Source organism: Urocitellus parryii, chromosome 6 (genome assembly GCF_045843805.1).
Source record: "Urocitellus parryii isolate mUroPar1 chromosome 6, mUroPar1.hap1, whole genome shotgun sequence".
Lineage (NCBI taxonomy): Eukaryota > Metazoa > Chordata > Mammalia > Rodentia > Sciuridae > Urocitellus > Urocitellus parryii.
This window is the reverse complement of record NC_135536.1, coordinates 11,434,763-11,451,316: the sequence shown is the minus strand read 5'-3', so window position 1 is coordinate 11,451,316 and position 16,554 is coordinate 11,434,763. Positions and strand designations below refer to the sequence as shown.

The window sequence follows — 16,554 nt, the reverse complement described above, 5'->3', positions numbered from 1 at the left end:
CTCTCAGTCAGTGCTTCCTGCTCTGGGAGCCCAGGCCTCTCTCTGCTTGGAACAGACCTAGGAACCATGGCCAGTGTCCAAAGAGGGCCTGAACGTGTCTGTGCACCCACAGCCCAGGCCACTCCTGAGACCACGTTTGATGCCGAATCTGCCTGTTGGCCCAGGTCTGTGCACAGGTCTCTGGTCACCTGCCACCTGAGTCCCCCCACCTGTGTGGGCTCCTACGGGAAGTTGTACCCCTCAAGGAGGTGAAAAGGCTTTGTCTTCTCTGTCCCTGCCTGGGACCTCCTCACTGTGGGTCCTCTGGGCATTCCTGATGCCACAGCACCTGTCACTGCTGTGATGCCAACAAGGACCTGTGTGGGCACCTTTGAGCTCCTGTGACCAGCCCTGTGCCCTGCCTGGGGACAGCCACTAGAGGGAAAGGACCAACATGGAGCACTTCAGGTTTTATTGCAGTGTGGGCATGTGGTTATGCCCAAGGGGCTCTGGGCTTCCAGTGCTGCGCCCCCTCAACGCAGGTGGGTGAGCCCCACCCTGCTCAGCTCAGGGGCCCAGGAGGCTGTCTGGGCTGGGCATGGCCAGGACAGGGGCTCAAGAGAAAGGGCCCTGTCACTGTGTTTTCATGGAGACACTCCCGAATGGAGATTTCTGTCCTATTTTTGATGAGGACATTGAGGCAGAGGCTACAAAGTCACAAGGGTCCGTTACCTTGTGTCCTACATGATACTATAATAGCCAGAAGCTCAGGCTACACCCAGCAGGTCCCTCCTGGTTCCCACCAAGCTGGTGAAGTCCCCTCTGGGGCTAGAAGATATCCCAAGTAGAGTCCTGCCTCCTTTAGTGACAGGCAGGTTTAGAATTTAAAAGATGGGGTCAAAGGACAGAGGCTCTGGCTTCTTCCTCCCCTTCCCTCCCCTGAACCCTCAGGTGGCAGCTGGCCAGGTCCTCTCCTGTCCTCTCCCACACAATGCCAGGGCCAGGCCACATTGAGATCTGTGGGCGGCTTCCCAGGGCTGTGGGCTGCTGAGGTGTCAGGGGGTGGGTTGAGTCCACTCCATGAGGGCACAGGCTCTTCCTAGGGAAGCACTGGGTGCCACCAAGCACAGGTGCCAGCGATTCTCGTGGTTTAGGAGGAATTACTGCTCATGAGTCCAGGGAGGGACAGAAGAGTGGGTGAGGGTTGGAGGAACAGGGTGAGCCATGAGGTCAGGTGGCCACTCACTAGCCATGGGACGGTGACAACATTGGAGACGGGTAGCTGCCATGAAACTCGGTTTTCTTCTTGGGGCTTGGAAAAGCACAGATATCTGCTGAGGGCATCACGGTGCTGCCACTAGGATTCAGGGAGAGAGACACTGGGACAGCACTTTCCAAGGAGTGCCCTTGTCCCCACCTGCTCTATTCAGAGGTCTAGGAGGCCTGAGGCCATGTCAGACGTGACTCCCAGGCCAGCTCCAATGTGGGCTGTACCATCAGCAATGAGGCTCAGAGAGGTCTGACAATATCACTCAGGTCACACAGCTGCTATGTGTTAAGATCCAGGTCTTGGGACACTCACGTGTCACTTCATTCTGGGTGACTGATGACGTTCATATCATTGGAAGTGTATGTGCAGGTTGGGGGTCCCTGTGTAGAGACCTAGAGATCCTGTTTCTTCTTCAGGGAGAGTTCAGACCCATTGATAGTGGTGCCATGTGATGGCAGAGACGTGACTGTTCAGACTGTAAAGAGGACCCTGTCAGGACTCCACCTAGGGCGTCATGTCCACCCTCCTGCCATGAGAGGTGAGGGGTGATGCTGAGATGGCCCTGGGGTGTCAGTGTGGCCACGGGAGAAGGGGACCCCGAGCCCTGGGCTCCCCGCTACTTCAGCCCAGCAGCCTTGAGGGTGGAAGGGGCCAGGGCGCCCCATGGCAGGGCTGCTCCAGGACAGCCTGGGCCACCCACCAGAACTCCTGCTGTCCTGAGGACCTGGGGACCCTGGAGGAGGGGCCAGGTGCACGTGCCCCAGTGAGAGCCCAGGCAGGGCAGGAGGGCTGGGGTCCCAGGGGGCTGTCCTTGCCCTGCCACAGCCAACGTGGCCTGCCGTGACCTTTAGGAGCCATCCCTGGGGCCATGGCACAGGACTAGGAAGAGGGGACATAGGGTAAGTGGCCTGGGGCCTGGGGTCTGGGGCCTGGTGGGCTTGAGGGGGAGACAGTGACACAGAGCCCCTCCTGCTCACTGGGGACAGGTGTCTTCCAAGAGGGGCCGTGTGAGCCTCCTGGGCAGCTATGGAAAGACAAGGACAGAGGTCAGTGTCCTGGCCCAGCCCATTGAGGAAGGCTCCTCACACCTCCTCCAACCCCCCTAGGACATGCCCTGGGAGGCCAGTGGCCAGGTCTGGGGAGGGGACAGTGTGGTGAGAAGGGTCACCTCCCTGCTGTGGCTGTAGTCACAGCTGCTCAAAGCCAGGGTGTGAGCGGCCAGGTCTGGGCACAGAGGGTCATGGTTGGATGTGAGGTGTCCCCAGAGCTCACGAGGGAGACACTGCAGAAGGTTCAGAGGAGAAGTGAGGGTTGTGAGGGCCTAAAGCCCATCAGTGATCCTCCCTGAGGGGTTACCTGGGGGTCACTGAGGGAGGTGGGGTGGCTGGAGGGGAGGGCACTGGGGACATGGCTCTGGGGTTATATTTGTATCTGGTCAGTGGAGTCTCTGTGCTTCCTGATCCCCACGTGAGCCGCTTCCCTCCCCCCACTCTTCCCCCATGGGGGTCAGCCTCACCTTGGGCCCTGAGGAATGGACCTGGCTGTGTGTGGACTGAGACCTCTGCCACTGTGAGCCCCCGGTAAACGTTTCCTCCTCTGAAATTGTCCTTGTGGGGTCTTTAGTCAGAGGAGCACAAAGGCTGACTAATAGGTGAGGCTTCTTGGGTGGGTGTTTCCAGTGATGGGTGGGAGGGGGCATGGGGTGCTGGGTGGACCCTGGGCCTCGGGCTGTGGTTGGGCCACAGACCTCCTCAGGATTCCCAGACAGGACTTAAGTTCTCAGGATGGACATGCCCAGGGCCCACAGGACGTGGCCTCAGCCAGTCACCATTGACCAGCACACACCTGACACCGTGTCACTGAGAGGTGCTGTGACCTGGAGTCCTCACACGACCTCAGGACACAGAGGGAGACACAGAGACCACACGTCAGGGTTGGCCAGGCCAACCATTGTTTAATGTCATCTGGGAGGGCCCAGCAGGGCAGGGACCAGGGTCTGGCACCCGAGGTGGCTACTGTTGTGTGGGGTTCACCACCCTCCCCACAAAGAGGGGGCTCTTGGTGGAGTGCTCATAGATGACCACGAGGAAGGGCCTGTCGAATTTCACCTCAGGGGGAAGAGACATGGGCATCATTTCCAAAAACGTGGACCCCGCAGCCTCTGTGCCTCTCTCATCGATGGTCAGCACAGCCTTATGCAGGGCCTGGAGGGCAGAGAAGCAGAGGGGCCCTGAGGTCCTGCTGCCCCACCCCAGGCTGCAGCAAGGCCCCATGTGGGAGCCTCCTACCAACAGGACCTCACCAGGGCCTTCCTGCTGGACCAGCCTGTCCTGTCCTAGGCTCCATGTGGGTCACTCAGGCCCCCCACCCATCTCAGCCTCTGCCTGAGTCAGCCTGCTCCCTCCCCCTCCTTTCCTGACCTCCATCTCTTCTGCCCTTTTGATGTGATCTCAGGGCACAAGAGCCTCCATGTCACTTCCAATGTATCCCCTCCCCCTGTAGGGCTAGGAGGTCCTCAGCACAGGGACTCTGGTGGTGACCTTCCCAGCGCCCAGACCCCTGTACGAAGCCACCCACATGGACCTGCAGTTGCTTTTGGTCCCCTCCACCTTTTTCTAGCAAGTGGCCCACTGGACTCAGGAATGATCCAGATTTGCTGGTTCACAAGTACTTCTAATGTCACAGATGGAAGATTCCAGAACATTCCCTGAAGTCACTGAGCCTAAGCCTCTCAGTGTTAATGTGGGTAAACAGAAGCCCAAGGACTCCATGGCCCAGGGAAAGGAAAAGGCCAAGGGTCAGTGAGCTCTTCGGGGAAGTCCCTAGAACACCTGCAGCACAGGAGGCCACCTCCCTGGCTCTGTCCTCCTCCCTGTCAGAGCTGGTGAAGCTCTGCATCCTCAGGAGGAGCTCACCTGGCCCTTGCTGTGTCCCTTGGCCCCTCGTCAGCCTCAGGCCTGAGCAGGCCCCCACCACTCTGGCCTGCAGACCCCTGGACCATGGCCATCCTCACCTGGGAGACCCTCAGGGGAGCGTCCTCCGTGATCCCAGACAGGTCAGCCTTTTCGCTGAAGACATTGGTGATGCCCAGACTTGTCAGGATGGGCTTCAGATCGATGGTTCCAGAGATGTTCAGTTTGGGGAAGTATAAATTGACGGAGCTAGTATATGAAGATAGGAAATGAGGGGTTCACAGAGTCTCTGGGGTTCCAATGGACTCAACGTGCTCTGAAAGTGTTTTCTCTCCTGATTGGTTATCTTGCTTAATGCCCTGTCCCCACTCACGGCCATCGAAGTCCTTTGGCTTGTTTACCTTTAGCTTCCTGGACACTTGGCATGGAGAATGTTCCCGTCACTGGGAACATCTTGTCCTGTGGCCCCTGCACACCCCCTCCCCCAGGAGCCTTCCAGGCAGTTTCAGGGTGTCCTCCCAGAAGCAGGTGTCATCCTGTAGCCCGTGGTCACACCAGCCTGCCCAGCCAGAGCCTCCACAGGGCCTGTGTCCCAGGGCATCATGGGTCAGTGCAGCAGGACTGAGGGACACAGGCTCACTGAGGGAGAGGATTGTCACCTCCAAAACCCAAGGCTGCGGGCTCATCTGGTGTCCCCAGGGACAGTGACAAGACCAGAGACCTGTGCTGAGGCTGCACACTGGCACCAAGCCTCAGGGACCAGTCCCAGGATGCACTGCACTCTGTTCCCAGACCAGGTGCGGGGACCTCAGGAGGGTGGTGGTCCAGCAATGGTGACTATTCAAGTGCAGCTTAACCTGCACGTGTGCGTCATATCTGTCTGCAGTGTGCCTCCTCCACCAGTGGCCATGGCTGGGCTCAGGACAGTGCACCTGCTCTGTGTCACATACCCAGCTGTGTGAATCCTGGGACAAGTGAACCAGCCTGAGATTTGACAGAGTAACAGAGCCTGTGGGAAGGTGCCCTGAGCTCCCAGCGCTGCCTGTTCCTGTTCTGGGCCTTTCCATGCAGGTGCTTCCCCTGTGCACCTCGGCCTGTCCTACAGGAAGTCCTCCCTCTTGCTGCCCTAACCTGCAGGCCCAGGCCTTTGTCCTTGATTCTGCCACAACATGTGCTAGTGTCAGTGCCCCGGCGAGGCCCTGGATATTGGGAGGGGACCATGTACATTCTTGGAGGAAAGTCCCCACTCCAGCTGGATCTGTGCTCCGCTCTTTGACCATTGTCCCTTCTCAGCGGCTACCTGAGCTGAGCCCTGGCATTTCCTGTAGCACAGGGCCATTCCCTGTGAGCTGTGGCCCCAGGGATGGTCCCCCCTGCTGCCCGTGCTGTCTTCTGATGCATTGATCCTGAGGGACCTTGAGTCTGTGCCTGTGCCCTCCAGCGGGTCCCTGCCTGGACTCACCTGCTCTCCCTGTTCTTCAGGAACTTGGAGAGGATTTCCTTAGTGATGGTGTCCTCCAGGTGCTGCAGTTTCCCCTCGTCGGGCAGGAGGAAGATGGCGGTGGCGTTGCCCAGGTAGTCCATCTGCAGCACCCAGCTGGCCAGTGTGGAGCAGTAGTGCAGGTCGAACATACCCATGCGGTTCATCATGGGCACCCTCACGGTGGTGGCCTGGTCCACGTGGAAGTCTTCTTCCTTGGTGTGATCTACCTCGAAGGGTTTCTCCCATTTGCCTGGACAGAGGGAAGGTGGATGGCAGTGGGTGGGATATGAGAGGAGAGCAGAGGCGCCCTCAGCCTGCCTGGTGGGAAGCTCCTCACCCACCTCTGCTCCATCCTGGGCAAGAGGGCCTCCTACCCCTCCAGGCTGGGGACAGAGTGAGGGGTGTTCAGGACTAGAGGATCAGCGGGATTCCTAGATCCTGCAGGCTGCCATGGCGATGCCTCCTGACTGTGCTCATGAGCATTTGATTAAAATTATATTTTCATTGAAGGGCGGCTTGGGATTAAGTGAAAGCTCTGGTCCCAGTCCTACAGTGGGACCTCTTCTCCTGGACCTCAGGGTCCTTGTTGATTGGCAGTTCAGTTGTCACTCAGGGCAAACTTTCAGTGCACCCTAAATCCTTGTCCTGGACTCACATGAGAAGCACAGATGTCCAGGCAGCCCGCCTCTTCTAGGCAAGAGCTCCTCACCCTCTCGGCCACCAAATTGGGAGGGTAGTGCAGGGAACCCTGAGTCCACACGTCTCAATGGAGTTGGGAGGACTGAGACCTGCCCTAAGTGCAGCAGAGCTGGCCCCTCAGTTGTATTGATGGTGGCCTGGGGCTCTGTACTGTAAGACTCTGCCCAGGAACAAGAAAGCCAGGGTTCAGAGGAAATCACCCTGGCCTTATGCTATTGTTTGGATATGGTGTCCCCCAAAAGCTCACTTGTGAGACAATGCAGGGTGCTTAGGAGGAGAAATGACTGCCCGTAGCCTTAACCTAATCAGTGAATTAATCCCTGATGGTAATTGGAGGCAGGTAGGCTGTGGCTGGAGGAGGTGTATTCAGGGGTCATTGGGGGCGTGGCTATGGGGTATATATGTTGTCTCTGCAGAGTGGAGTCTCTCTCTGCTTCCTGATCACAATGTGAGCTGCTTAACTCCCCCACACTCTTCTGCTATGATGTTCTACCTCACCCTGAGCCCCAAAGAATGGAGCTGGATATATATAGACTGAGACCTCTGCAAATTTGAGGCCCAAATAAACGTTTCCTCCTCTAAAACTGTTCTGGTTGGTCTTTAAGTGACAGTGGTGAAAAGCTCAGTAAAACACCTTGACTTCCCAGGACTCCCGAAGCCATTGCCCTGGGGCAGTGGAAGCGGCCTTAGGTCCTGGGTCCTGTGGAGTCCTGGCAGGTGGGCAGGCTGAGGGTCCCTGCCAGCTACTCAGCTGTGACAGATCCCCACAATCCCATGTGTGTCTTGGGTACTCCTTTCAGACCTCACAACATTGTCCATGACAAGATAGGACAGTCACATCTCAAAGAGGTGAGATGGCTAGTCCTATGTCAAGGCCATGGAGTGGGGGAGGCAGGATGTGGACCCAGGTCCTGCACACCCCCAGCTGCCACACTCCACATCAAGAGTTGTTCCAAGGCCTTTCCCTGGAAGGCCACTCCCTGCCACCACCTGCCACAATGTGCATCGGTGGCTCTCTAGTCAGGAAACATTACAGGTGCCCCTCCCTGCTGGGGTCCCCAGTGAGCAGGAGGACAGTCAGGACTCTGATGCATCCTGCAGAAAAGTCAATGATTTTGACGGTTTTATCAACTCTTCCCTAACTTAACTGATGGTGGAAGACATTTCAGGGCTTAGGCATGGAAGATTGAGGAGCCACTGTGAGAGGCCCTTCCACAGCACACACAGTGCTGCCAAGGAAAGTTCCAGAACTGGTGGAAGGAAAACATCTTTGGGGTTTCCATGGGAACCCACTCAGGCTGTTTGTCTCATCTTACCTTTGAAGAAAATGTAGTTCACCAGGGCGAGAATTGAGTCTCTGTTCAGATCTTTCACCAAATCCACAATTTTTCCTTGGGTCCCTTTCTCCACATAAGTGTTGATCTGCTTCTTGGCCTCTTCGGTGTTTGTGAAGTTGGTGGAGAAGGCCTCTGAGTGGTACAGGTTCTTGACATCCTCCAAGAACTTGTCCAGCAGCTTCAGATTGTGGTCAATGAAGAGGCCACTGCCAGTGGTCAGCTGGAGCTGGCTGTTGGGCCTGTTGAGGGTTTGGAGAAGATGCTGGAAGCCCTGGTGGATGTCAGCCTCCGGGATATCCGTGTTGTTGAAGCCCAGACCCTCCAGGATCTGGGTGTGAGTGTCAGCCTTGGTGCCCAGCGAGAGTGAGGCCAAGGCTGTGGCGATGCTCACAGGGGAGAAGAAGATATTGGTGGTGTTGGACTCATGGGCCAGCACACGGTAGAGGCTTAAGGCAAACTCGGCCAGGTTCGGAGCAATCTTGTGGCAGGCTGGGTGCTCCTGGTCGGGCTTGGATGCATCTGTCTCCTGAGCATCTTCAGCCAGGGAGCCAGCGGCCAGGCAGCTGAGGCCGGCCAGCAGCAGGAGGCCCCACGAGATAGAGGATGGCATCGTCCTGCAAGGCAGAGGAGGTCAGAGGCCTGAGTTTGGCCCACAATGACTCTCTGTGGCAGAGCTACCAGGGTGTAGTGAGCTCCAAGACGGCCCAGCCTGTGCCAAGCCCTTCCTCCTCCTGCATCACTGCAAACCCCCAGGGAGAAGCAGACATGCCCTGAGCCCTAAAGGGTGTGAATTCTCTGCTTCCTTCACAGTCCTGTGGGGACAACTGTTCTCCTCCAAAGCCTAGAGGGGTTCAGGTGCTCGTCCAGCATCAGCCAGCAAATGCAGTAGGGGGCCAGCTCAGGCACTGTCCGGTAGGGTCCTGAGCCCACCCCTTGGCCCGTCCACTTGGTAGCTGCAATGACCTGGGTGCTACATCCTGTGGGGAACGTGCTGCCTGCAGAGGAAGCACCTTGCACTTGGACCCCTTGAGGACATGGTGGAGCTGTGCTAGAGCCCCCAGGGTCTGTCCCCACCTGACCCTGACGGAGCCTCAGCCCTGAGTGAAGAGGGGCATGCCTAGGCTGCCCTGTGACCTCAGCCCCAAGGTGGACGGGCATCTTGTGTGGTTCACCTGCTGACACTGGGGGAGCTAGAGGGCCCTGTCCCTCCCCAGCTGTGTGAGCCAGGACAGGTTATTTGAACTCTCTGCTCCTTGTGTGGCCCCACATATAAAGTGGGGGTTCTTGGGACAATTCAAGGAGTCTCAACCCCAAAAGTTCATTGAAGGGCTCTGAGGGAGTGTTTCCTTGAGGGAGGGGGCTGGCGGGTGTTGCCAACTCAAAGCCTTTGGGTGACGGACTGTGAGGGTCTGTGTTTCATGGCTGAGGATGAGGCAGTAGCAAGGGGCAGGGCCTGTGGCTGGACCAGGGGGAGGAGGCTCTGTTAGAGGTGGTGGAGGGCAGTGTAACCCTCAGCCACACGTGGACAGCCATGGAGTCCTGACCCCAGAGCTCCCGAGGCTCCAGCCCTGCCCAGGCCATGACCCTCCAGCTCTGTGGGGAGAAGTGCCCTCCTGCAGCCCCTCAGTTCAACCTGCTCTCCATACAGTTGGGGAACCCGAGGGCTGAGCTGCACAGAAGCCATGAGCAGCCCTTAGCTAATAGGGTGGAGAGACCTGCACCCCTGACTTTGAGCCAGGAAATCCTACGGAGAAGGAGTTGGGAATGAGAAACCCTGAGCTTCACTTGTTGCTGTGACCTTTGGAAATGCTTCTTTCCACCAAGACATAAAAGGGAAGTGAAAGCTGTTTTTCCACCACCTCTTCCTGGCCTTCATGTCTAAATAATCCAGAGAGAGCCAGCCACACGCTGTGGAACACACCTTTGTATTTTTCTTTAACTAGCTGCGTGTCAGCGCTAAAGATGATGCTAAAAGGGGTTGTATGTGTCCCTGGCTGTCCCTGTGCTGCCCAGCTGGGCTTGGCTGAGCCTTGATGGTGGTGGAAGTCACCATCTATCAGAGCCTCAGGTCAGGAGATGGGTGGGTCTCAGCAGGGTAGGGACATGTGGTGAGTGGCCTCAAGGCCAGTGGCTGTGGTGTCAGGCCTGGGCAGGGCCACTGCTGTACCCTTGGTCTTGAGCAAGGGTATGAGCCAGCACCGATCCATAACCTCACTCTCAAGTTGGATGAAGGGGAGTTGGGAGAGAGCCAAATGAATGACGTCCTCTGTGCACAAACCTTGGACTCTAAATTACAGGGGTGTCTGTCAGGAGGTGAGAGGATGCAGTGGGGGAAGTGGGGGTAGGTTTTCAGCCCAGGTGAGCACCTCCACCCACCTCCCATGTCACCTAACCTCCTCGGATTTCTTCCCTTTAGAGTGAGGGTCTGAGGCCCAGAGAGGGTCAGGGCCTGGCCAAGGCTGCACAGAGAAGCTGAGGCAAAGGTGGAACAATCCTTGGTTTCCTCCTCTGGGTCCAGGGACTGAGACAGTCCTGCCCATGGGATCCAGGCTTCATGGATGTCAGACCCAGGCCCTGACAGTGACCCCAAGCTTCCTGCTGGGTTCCCTCTATTTCCTGGCCTGTTCCTGAAAGCCTCGGGGGCCCAAGACCTGCTCCCCCAGGGCTGCTACTGGAGGCAGCACCCTGCAGCCCCAAAGCCTTGAGCTGGGCAGGCCAGCTGCAGAGGGTGGACTGGAGCCCTCAGGTACAGACATGGAGGCCAAGCCTTCAGGAAAGGACTGGAGGCGGCACCCTGATGGTTCTGGAAGGGGGTGGAGGTGGGAACAGTCAGTGTGAGGCAGGGAGAGGGAGGACCCCCCAACCCAGCTCATCTCACACCGTTTCTGCTCCTCCTTGTTGACCCAGAGCAAGGAGGCGGGGTCCAGGAAGGAGCCCTGACCTGAGGTCATAACCCAAGGAAAGCACCAAAGCCCAGCATGAGCCAGCCCTGCCCCCTGGTGACAGTGGCCTTGGTAAATGACTTCCCCTCTTTGAGTGTCACTTCCTGTCCTTACAGTGGGGAGAACTTCTAAAGGAAGAAGTGAGGCACAAACAAGGTGACCAGCAGGTGGCTCTGGCCCTGGGATAGTGCCCACACCTGCAGGGTGCCTGCTGGTGGCCACTTGCCCCAGGCCAGACAGGGGCTCTGCTCAGCAGTGAGCTGCTTCTGAGGGGGCATTTCCACCTGTCCCCACGTGTCTGCACATCGTCTGCCTGCTCCTCACTCTATGCCAGAGCAGACATCAGCCCAGGGTCACCATCATTGTCACATCAATGTCACCAACACTCCAGAAACCCAGGCTGGTGACGATGAGGTAAGAGGAAGAAAACAGTTTTCTAGGCCTTGCTCAGTGGCTCCAGAGGCTGAGCTACAGTCCAAGGTCACAGAGCAGCTGAGAGGCCTCCAGGCCAGAACAGGCTTCCTATTCTCCAACTAGGGCCTGAGCCCCGAGAGAAGCATTCAACAGTAGGCCCAGGTCAGCAGCATGGGCTCTGGAGCCCAGTGCCTGAGTTTGAGTACTGGGCACTGAGTGATCTGGAGCAAGTTTTCCACCTCTGGGTTCCCAATTTCCCATCTGAAAATGGGAATGAGCACAGAACCACCTCAGAGGGGCTGTGAGGATGAAATGTGTTCTTATGTGCCCTGAGCTCAGCGGCAGCTGGCTCAGAGTGGTCACTGGGAAAGGTCAGCTCTAACCCCATGAAGGTGGCCTTCCCAGGGCTCCCCTTCCCCTGGGTGCACAAAGTGGGCTCAGAACCATGGCCCGTGGAGAGGTTGTCCTGGTTCTGTCCCTGGGCGCCTCTGGAGGGGATGGAAGGTGCCAGCCAGCTCCTGGCTGTGGCCTTCTGTCCTCATCTGCAGAAGGGGAAGAAGGTCCTCACCCAGGCAAAGGGGCTGCAGAGGCTGCCAACAGACAGTGGCAGGAAAGGCCAGGCCACCAGAGCCACTGTCCGCGCAACTGATGTGGCCGCACCTCGGCTCCCCAGGGCTGTGAGCCAGATGCCCTCTGCCACTGCTCAGGAGGGCTGGTGACCCACCAGAGGTACTGCCAGGCTCTGGGGTGACTGAGGGAGAAGGAGAGGACCTTCAGGGTTACTGTGGCTAGGACAACAGGAGGCCCAGCTGCAGCCTGCCCCGTCCACCCTGCCTGCATCCTGCCTCTGCCTGCTTGGGACCCAGAGGCTCCCAGAGGCTCCCAGAGGCTGTCCCCAGGGAAAAGCATACTCACCACTCACTGTCCCAGGACTGGTGTGGTGACGGGGGCTGAGGAGGCAGAGCCCTGTCCTTGTCCGTATTTAAGCAGTGGACACAGAGGGGCGATGGGGGAGGCGTAGTGGACATTAGCCAAGGTCACTCTGGTTATCAGAGAAGCAAACAGACAGGGACTAAGTCCATCGGCCAGATCCCCAGCTGCCACCCACGCTGCCATCGGTGCTGCCTAAGGGGTGCCTGGCCTCTGCAGCGCCATGTGTCCGAGGGGTGTGAGTCACTACTGTGAGTCTGGGACAGCACCATGGAGTTGCCCGGTGTCGCCACAGGGATTCTCGGGGCTGACCCGCTGTTTATTGAGCCAGCTGCTTGGACATGCCTGGTGCTGGAACCCGGATGCCCTGGCCGTCAGAGCAGCATGAGCCCACTTGACGGATGGGGAACCTGAGGACCAAAGTAGTGAGGCAGCTCCTGCTGTCACCCCTCCAGCCTTACATGCAAACACTATCTTGACTTCCCTGAAGGATGAATGGGGCATGACTGAGGGGGCACAGTCGTGATACCCTGTCCATGGTGCCCGTCAGACCGGCCAAGGGCTGCAGAGTCGAGAAGAGCTGTTCTGTCTGAGGCAGGCCTCTTCACCTGTCTGACCAAGGAGGCGTTGTCAGTACGGGCTGGGAAGCCCCGATGCCCAGTGCGGTTGTCAGGACAGACCTTGGTCCAGTGGTGGAACACAGTAGGCTTGTGGCTTGGATCTCTCTGGCCCTCTGTCCAGCCTGCCATCCAGTGGCCCTGAGCAGGAGGAGGTGCAATCTCTGGCTGGTCCCAGGCCTGATTCTGCTTCTGGCTCCCAGAACACCTGACCCATAGAAGACCCTTGAGTTTTCCTTGGGAACCGCCCCTCACAGGTGGGCTGGGGGGTGCAAGGTTGAGGCTAATAGGGTCCCTCTTGATTGCAATCCCTTTCAAAACTTCATCCGGCCCTGAATCTCACACACCGCCCTCTGTAGGCCCCGAGAGAATGGTGGGTGCCCTCTGGCCCCCCTGTGGGTGTCCAGAGGACCCACAGGACTGTCTGGTACACACAGGTCCAGGCCAGGGAGCCCATTCAAGTCCTTTAGCCTCTCTGTGACTCAGTTTCCCCACCTCTAACATGGGGACCCCACCTCTCTGGCTGCCTTGAGGACTAGATGTGGCAGTCCCAGGTAAGCTCACAGCCTGGCCCTGGGGCTGCCCCTCGCCAGTGGGTCTCCCTGATGTCACTGGGCCCGGGGGGGGGGGGGGTTCAGGAACTTTCCTCCTGGCGTTCTCAGTGACACTGTGAGGGAACATGTACCCCATCTCCCTGCAGGAAAGGGAAGCTGAGCTCAGCCTCCTCCACCCTCGGGCCCTGGCCTCTCCTGAGGGTGCTGTGGCTGAGGGGGAGGCCTCCGTACTCCCTGAGCCTGTTTCCCCTTCCTGGGCCTCAGTGTTGGTGTCTCATCTGTACAATGGCCTCCCTCCAAGCCCAGCTGTCCCTCCTATCTGTCACAGTGGCAGATGCCCCACCTTCCTGCTGCGCCTCTGCCCCCTCAGGTAGGTAAGGGTGTCAGCAAGAGGTGGCTGCCCCTCTCCCTGGGACTCCTGGCAGTGCTGCGGGCCACCCTCCTGTGCCTGCGACACCCTGGTGGTTGACAGGAGCTCCTGTCTCTGCCCCAAGAGAGGACGCTCCCGTGGTGGGGGTGCCACATCCAGCAGGGGCAAAGAGCCAGGGCAGGAAGGGGCCTTGCTCTGCGCCAGGGGGCCCAGGCCGTCCAGGGGGCCCAGGCAGTGCTGCGGGTCACCCACTCTCTTCTGGGTCTAGGCCCTGTGATCCAGGATGTGTCACCCGCACTTGGAAGGGAATGGTCCCCTGTACCTCTGTAGAGGGCACAGTCTCGCTGGCTGAGAGGGTTACGGGAACCGACAGGCCTCACTCACTGGCCCCAAGCCTGGCACCGACATCTCGGCAGATTTCCGAGGCAGCTGCAGAGGGGAGGGAGCAAAGTGCTCTGAAAGGCCCATCTGTGCCCCACGATGTCGCAGGTCCCAGAAGGGACCCCAGGGGGCCACTGTGGCAGTTGGAGGAGGAATGAAGAAAGTGGGGGGCCGTCAGGGCCTGCCAGGGGCTCAGATCTAGGGGTCGGGCCCTTGGGGTCAAGGGCTCAGCCCTCGCCCTGTTCTGGACACCATGGTAGGAAGGAGGGGCTGGGAGGATCTGGGGAAACAGGCCAGAATTCTCAGGGGGCGCAGGGACCATGACCATTTTTGAAGAAACAGCTCCACAGATGCCAGGCTGCAGTGGGGGGAGTCTTGTCCACTGGTCACACCTGGAGTTAGCTGCTGAGCCTCCGATGTCTCCCTGGGGGTGAATGCACCATGGGTCGTCCGTCCCAGGGCTGGCTGGAGACAGGGGCTCCATAAGGCTGGGGGTGGGGGCTCCCGGTGGGGTGGAGTCTGCAGCCAGGAAGGCTGTGGAAGGGTCCTCAGGCCAAGTGGATCCAGGACAGGCAGCAGGCCTGATGGCCCTCAGGGGAGCTGACCCAGCCTGTGCCCCCACCAGCCACCCAAGGCGCACATGTGGACACACCCATGCCACGCTCACCCTCCCAGGCCCTGGCTCCCTTCTGGGAAGCAGGGGACAGCGTAGGTCAGTGGTGGTGGCATGTCAGGTGTGTGCATAGGGGTGCATGCCTTCCTGCCACCACTCCCTCTTTGTGAGATCTGGGGCCACGTAACCCTCCGAGCCTCCGTTTCCTCATCTGTGGAACAGGGCTGACCCGTCACTTCCTCCAGGACTGGGAAGAGAAAATGCCATAACATGCAGACACTCAGGCAGCCAGGGCACACGCGGGCCCCACGTTGCTGCTAACCACTGCGGGCCATGGGTGTGACCTTTCAGGTGGGTCCCAGGCTCCGAGGAGGAGTGATGGCTCTGTTTGGCCCAGGTTAACGGGGCAGCACTTCTGTGCCCAGGGAAAATGCCTCAGATTCCAGCTTCTGCTTATCCAGAAAGGCTGCCATCCACCTCTTGGTAGCTGGTGTTCATTTTGCTTCCTGAAGGGAGGGGGCCAGGTGTATTTAGCATCTTTCTGAGCATCTGAGAGGGGCTGAGGAGGCAGTGGGGTACCTGAAACCCCAGGCAGCCTGAGGATTTGGGGCAGGGCTCTTGTACACTCCTCTGACCCTCAGTTTCCCCATCTGTAAAATGGAGATGAGTCCTTTTTGCACACAGTTCTTGCAAGGGTTTAGCGAGGTGATGTCTGTGGGGCGTTCCACACAGCCCTGCTGGGTTGGCAGAGCCGACACTTGGATCTGTCTTCTCCTAACTTGTTTATACCTAGTTATTCCAGAACTTATACCCCAGGAGATGAATCAAAGCACCATCTCTTCACCCCCACCCTCACACCTTGCAAATCAACCAATTTGCAACCTACAAGGACGAGTGGACGCTTTCGTCTTCTGTGCCCAACCTCCAAGCCTGCTGCCCACACAAGGGTAATTTCTGCTTTCTCTGGAGCCAATGGCCTCCACTTCTCATCCACCCTCAGAGGAGAGAAGCAAGGCAAATCTGCACAACGTGGCCCACTGTGTAGTTAACAGAAGAATCAAAGACACATCCATAGCTTGGCCTTCTTGTTAAAATGAATGGGACTGATGTTTGACTCCAGCTTTAGTTTCACTTCACTCTTTTCAAGCTCTAATGGCCATAACAGACTGGTGGCTCTTAGGAGATGCAATCTGTCCCATTTAACTAACAAATTTTTTTTTTTTTTTTTTAATGATCAACTTGTCATGTTTTGGTCCAAGAAGTCCTTTTAGATCTCTTTTCTCCCCGCAGCAATCTGGACGTGACACCATGTCCAGGCACATCTTCATTGTCTCCGGTGCCAAGACGTGCAGGGGGTGACAGCCTTCCTTCTGGAAGCTGCAGGCAGGGCTGTGTGTGCAGGGCTGGCCTTGCGTGGGGTGTTCAGCTGTCGGCTCTGTGTGGGCTGCTGGTGCTCAGAACTTGCTCAACTCAACCTTGGCTCCGAGTGTCCATCTGCCCTGTTGACTTTTCCTTGTTGACATTGGGAATTTTCCATTTGACCCGTTTTACTGAGTCTCTCTTGCTGCACACCCCTGCGCTGGCTTGAGGCAAGGCGCGACCTCTTGCGTCAGGCTTGCTCTTTCCTGAGCACCTACTTCCTGCCAGGCTCTGCTTTAGACACGTCCTGTCTATTAACTCCCCTGGTCCAGGGCAGTGGGTGCTGTTCTTCCCTCCTGTGAGCCAAAAAGTCATAAATGAGGTTCAAATAAAGCAGATGTATTTGATCAGGGTCAGGAGAGGTGATGGATGTGCGAGTCGGAAAAACATGGGCACAGTTTAGAAAAGGTTTTACAACCACAGGAATATTCCTCGGTAGAGCAGGCAGGATGGGTGAAAGTCCATTGACGGGAAACTGACGGGCACCAGGGCGCTTGTAGGTTCTGTAAGCTCTTTGGAGTGTGCCGGGCAGGCTGAGGCTCCTCAGACCTTGCAAGGTAGTGTCGATTCTGCAAACACTTCCCTCCGCCAGATTCTGCTCGGGACATGTCTTGCTGTCTTTCTGATCATTCTG

The 16,554-nt window shown here is 57.9% G+C and overlaps 1 protein-coding gene across 1 annotated transcript; it reads right to left on the bottom strand.

The window, feature by feature from the left end:
* Positions 1-3,177: 3,177 nt before the first annotated feature.
* Positions 3,178-12,017, bottom strand: LOC113186709 (alpha-1-antitrypsin-like protein GS55-MS). The gene is made up of 5 exons (XM_026394234.2): positions 11,952-12,017; positions 7,660-8,294; positions 5,624-5,894; positions 4,263-4,410; positions 3,178-3,453 (listed from the first exon to the last, which is right to left on the bottom strand). Exons 2-5 carry the CDS (start codon positions 8,288-8,290, stop codon positions 3,262-3,264), a joined length of 1,242 nt encoding a protein of 413 aa, XP_026250019.2. The 5' UTR covers positions 8,291-8,294; positions 11,952-12,017; the 3' UTR covers positions 3,178-3,261.
* Between the last annotated feature and the right edge of the window lie 4,537 nt (positions 12,018-16,554).

Excerpts from the sequence above, each read along its gene's own strand:
- LOC113186709 (XM_026394234.2), bottom strand. The coding sequence starts at position 8,290 with ATGCCATCCTCTATCTCGTGGGGCCTCCTGCTGCTGGCCGGCCTCAGC. Across the intron at positions 5,895-7,659 it reads GAACTACATTTTCTTCAAAG|GCAAATGGGAGAAACCCTTC; the intron begins GTAAGATGAGAC and ends CCCTCTGTCCAG. Across the intron at positions 4,411-5,623 it reads CTGAAGAACAGGGAGAGCAG|CTCCGTCAATTTATACTTCC; the intron begins GTGAGTCCAGGC and ends TTCATATACTAG.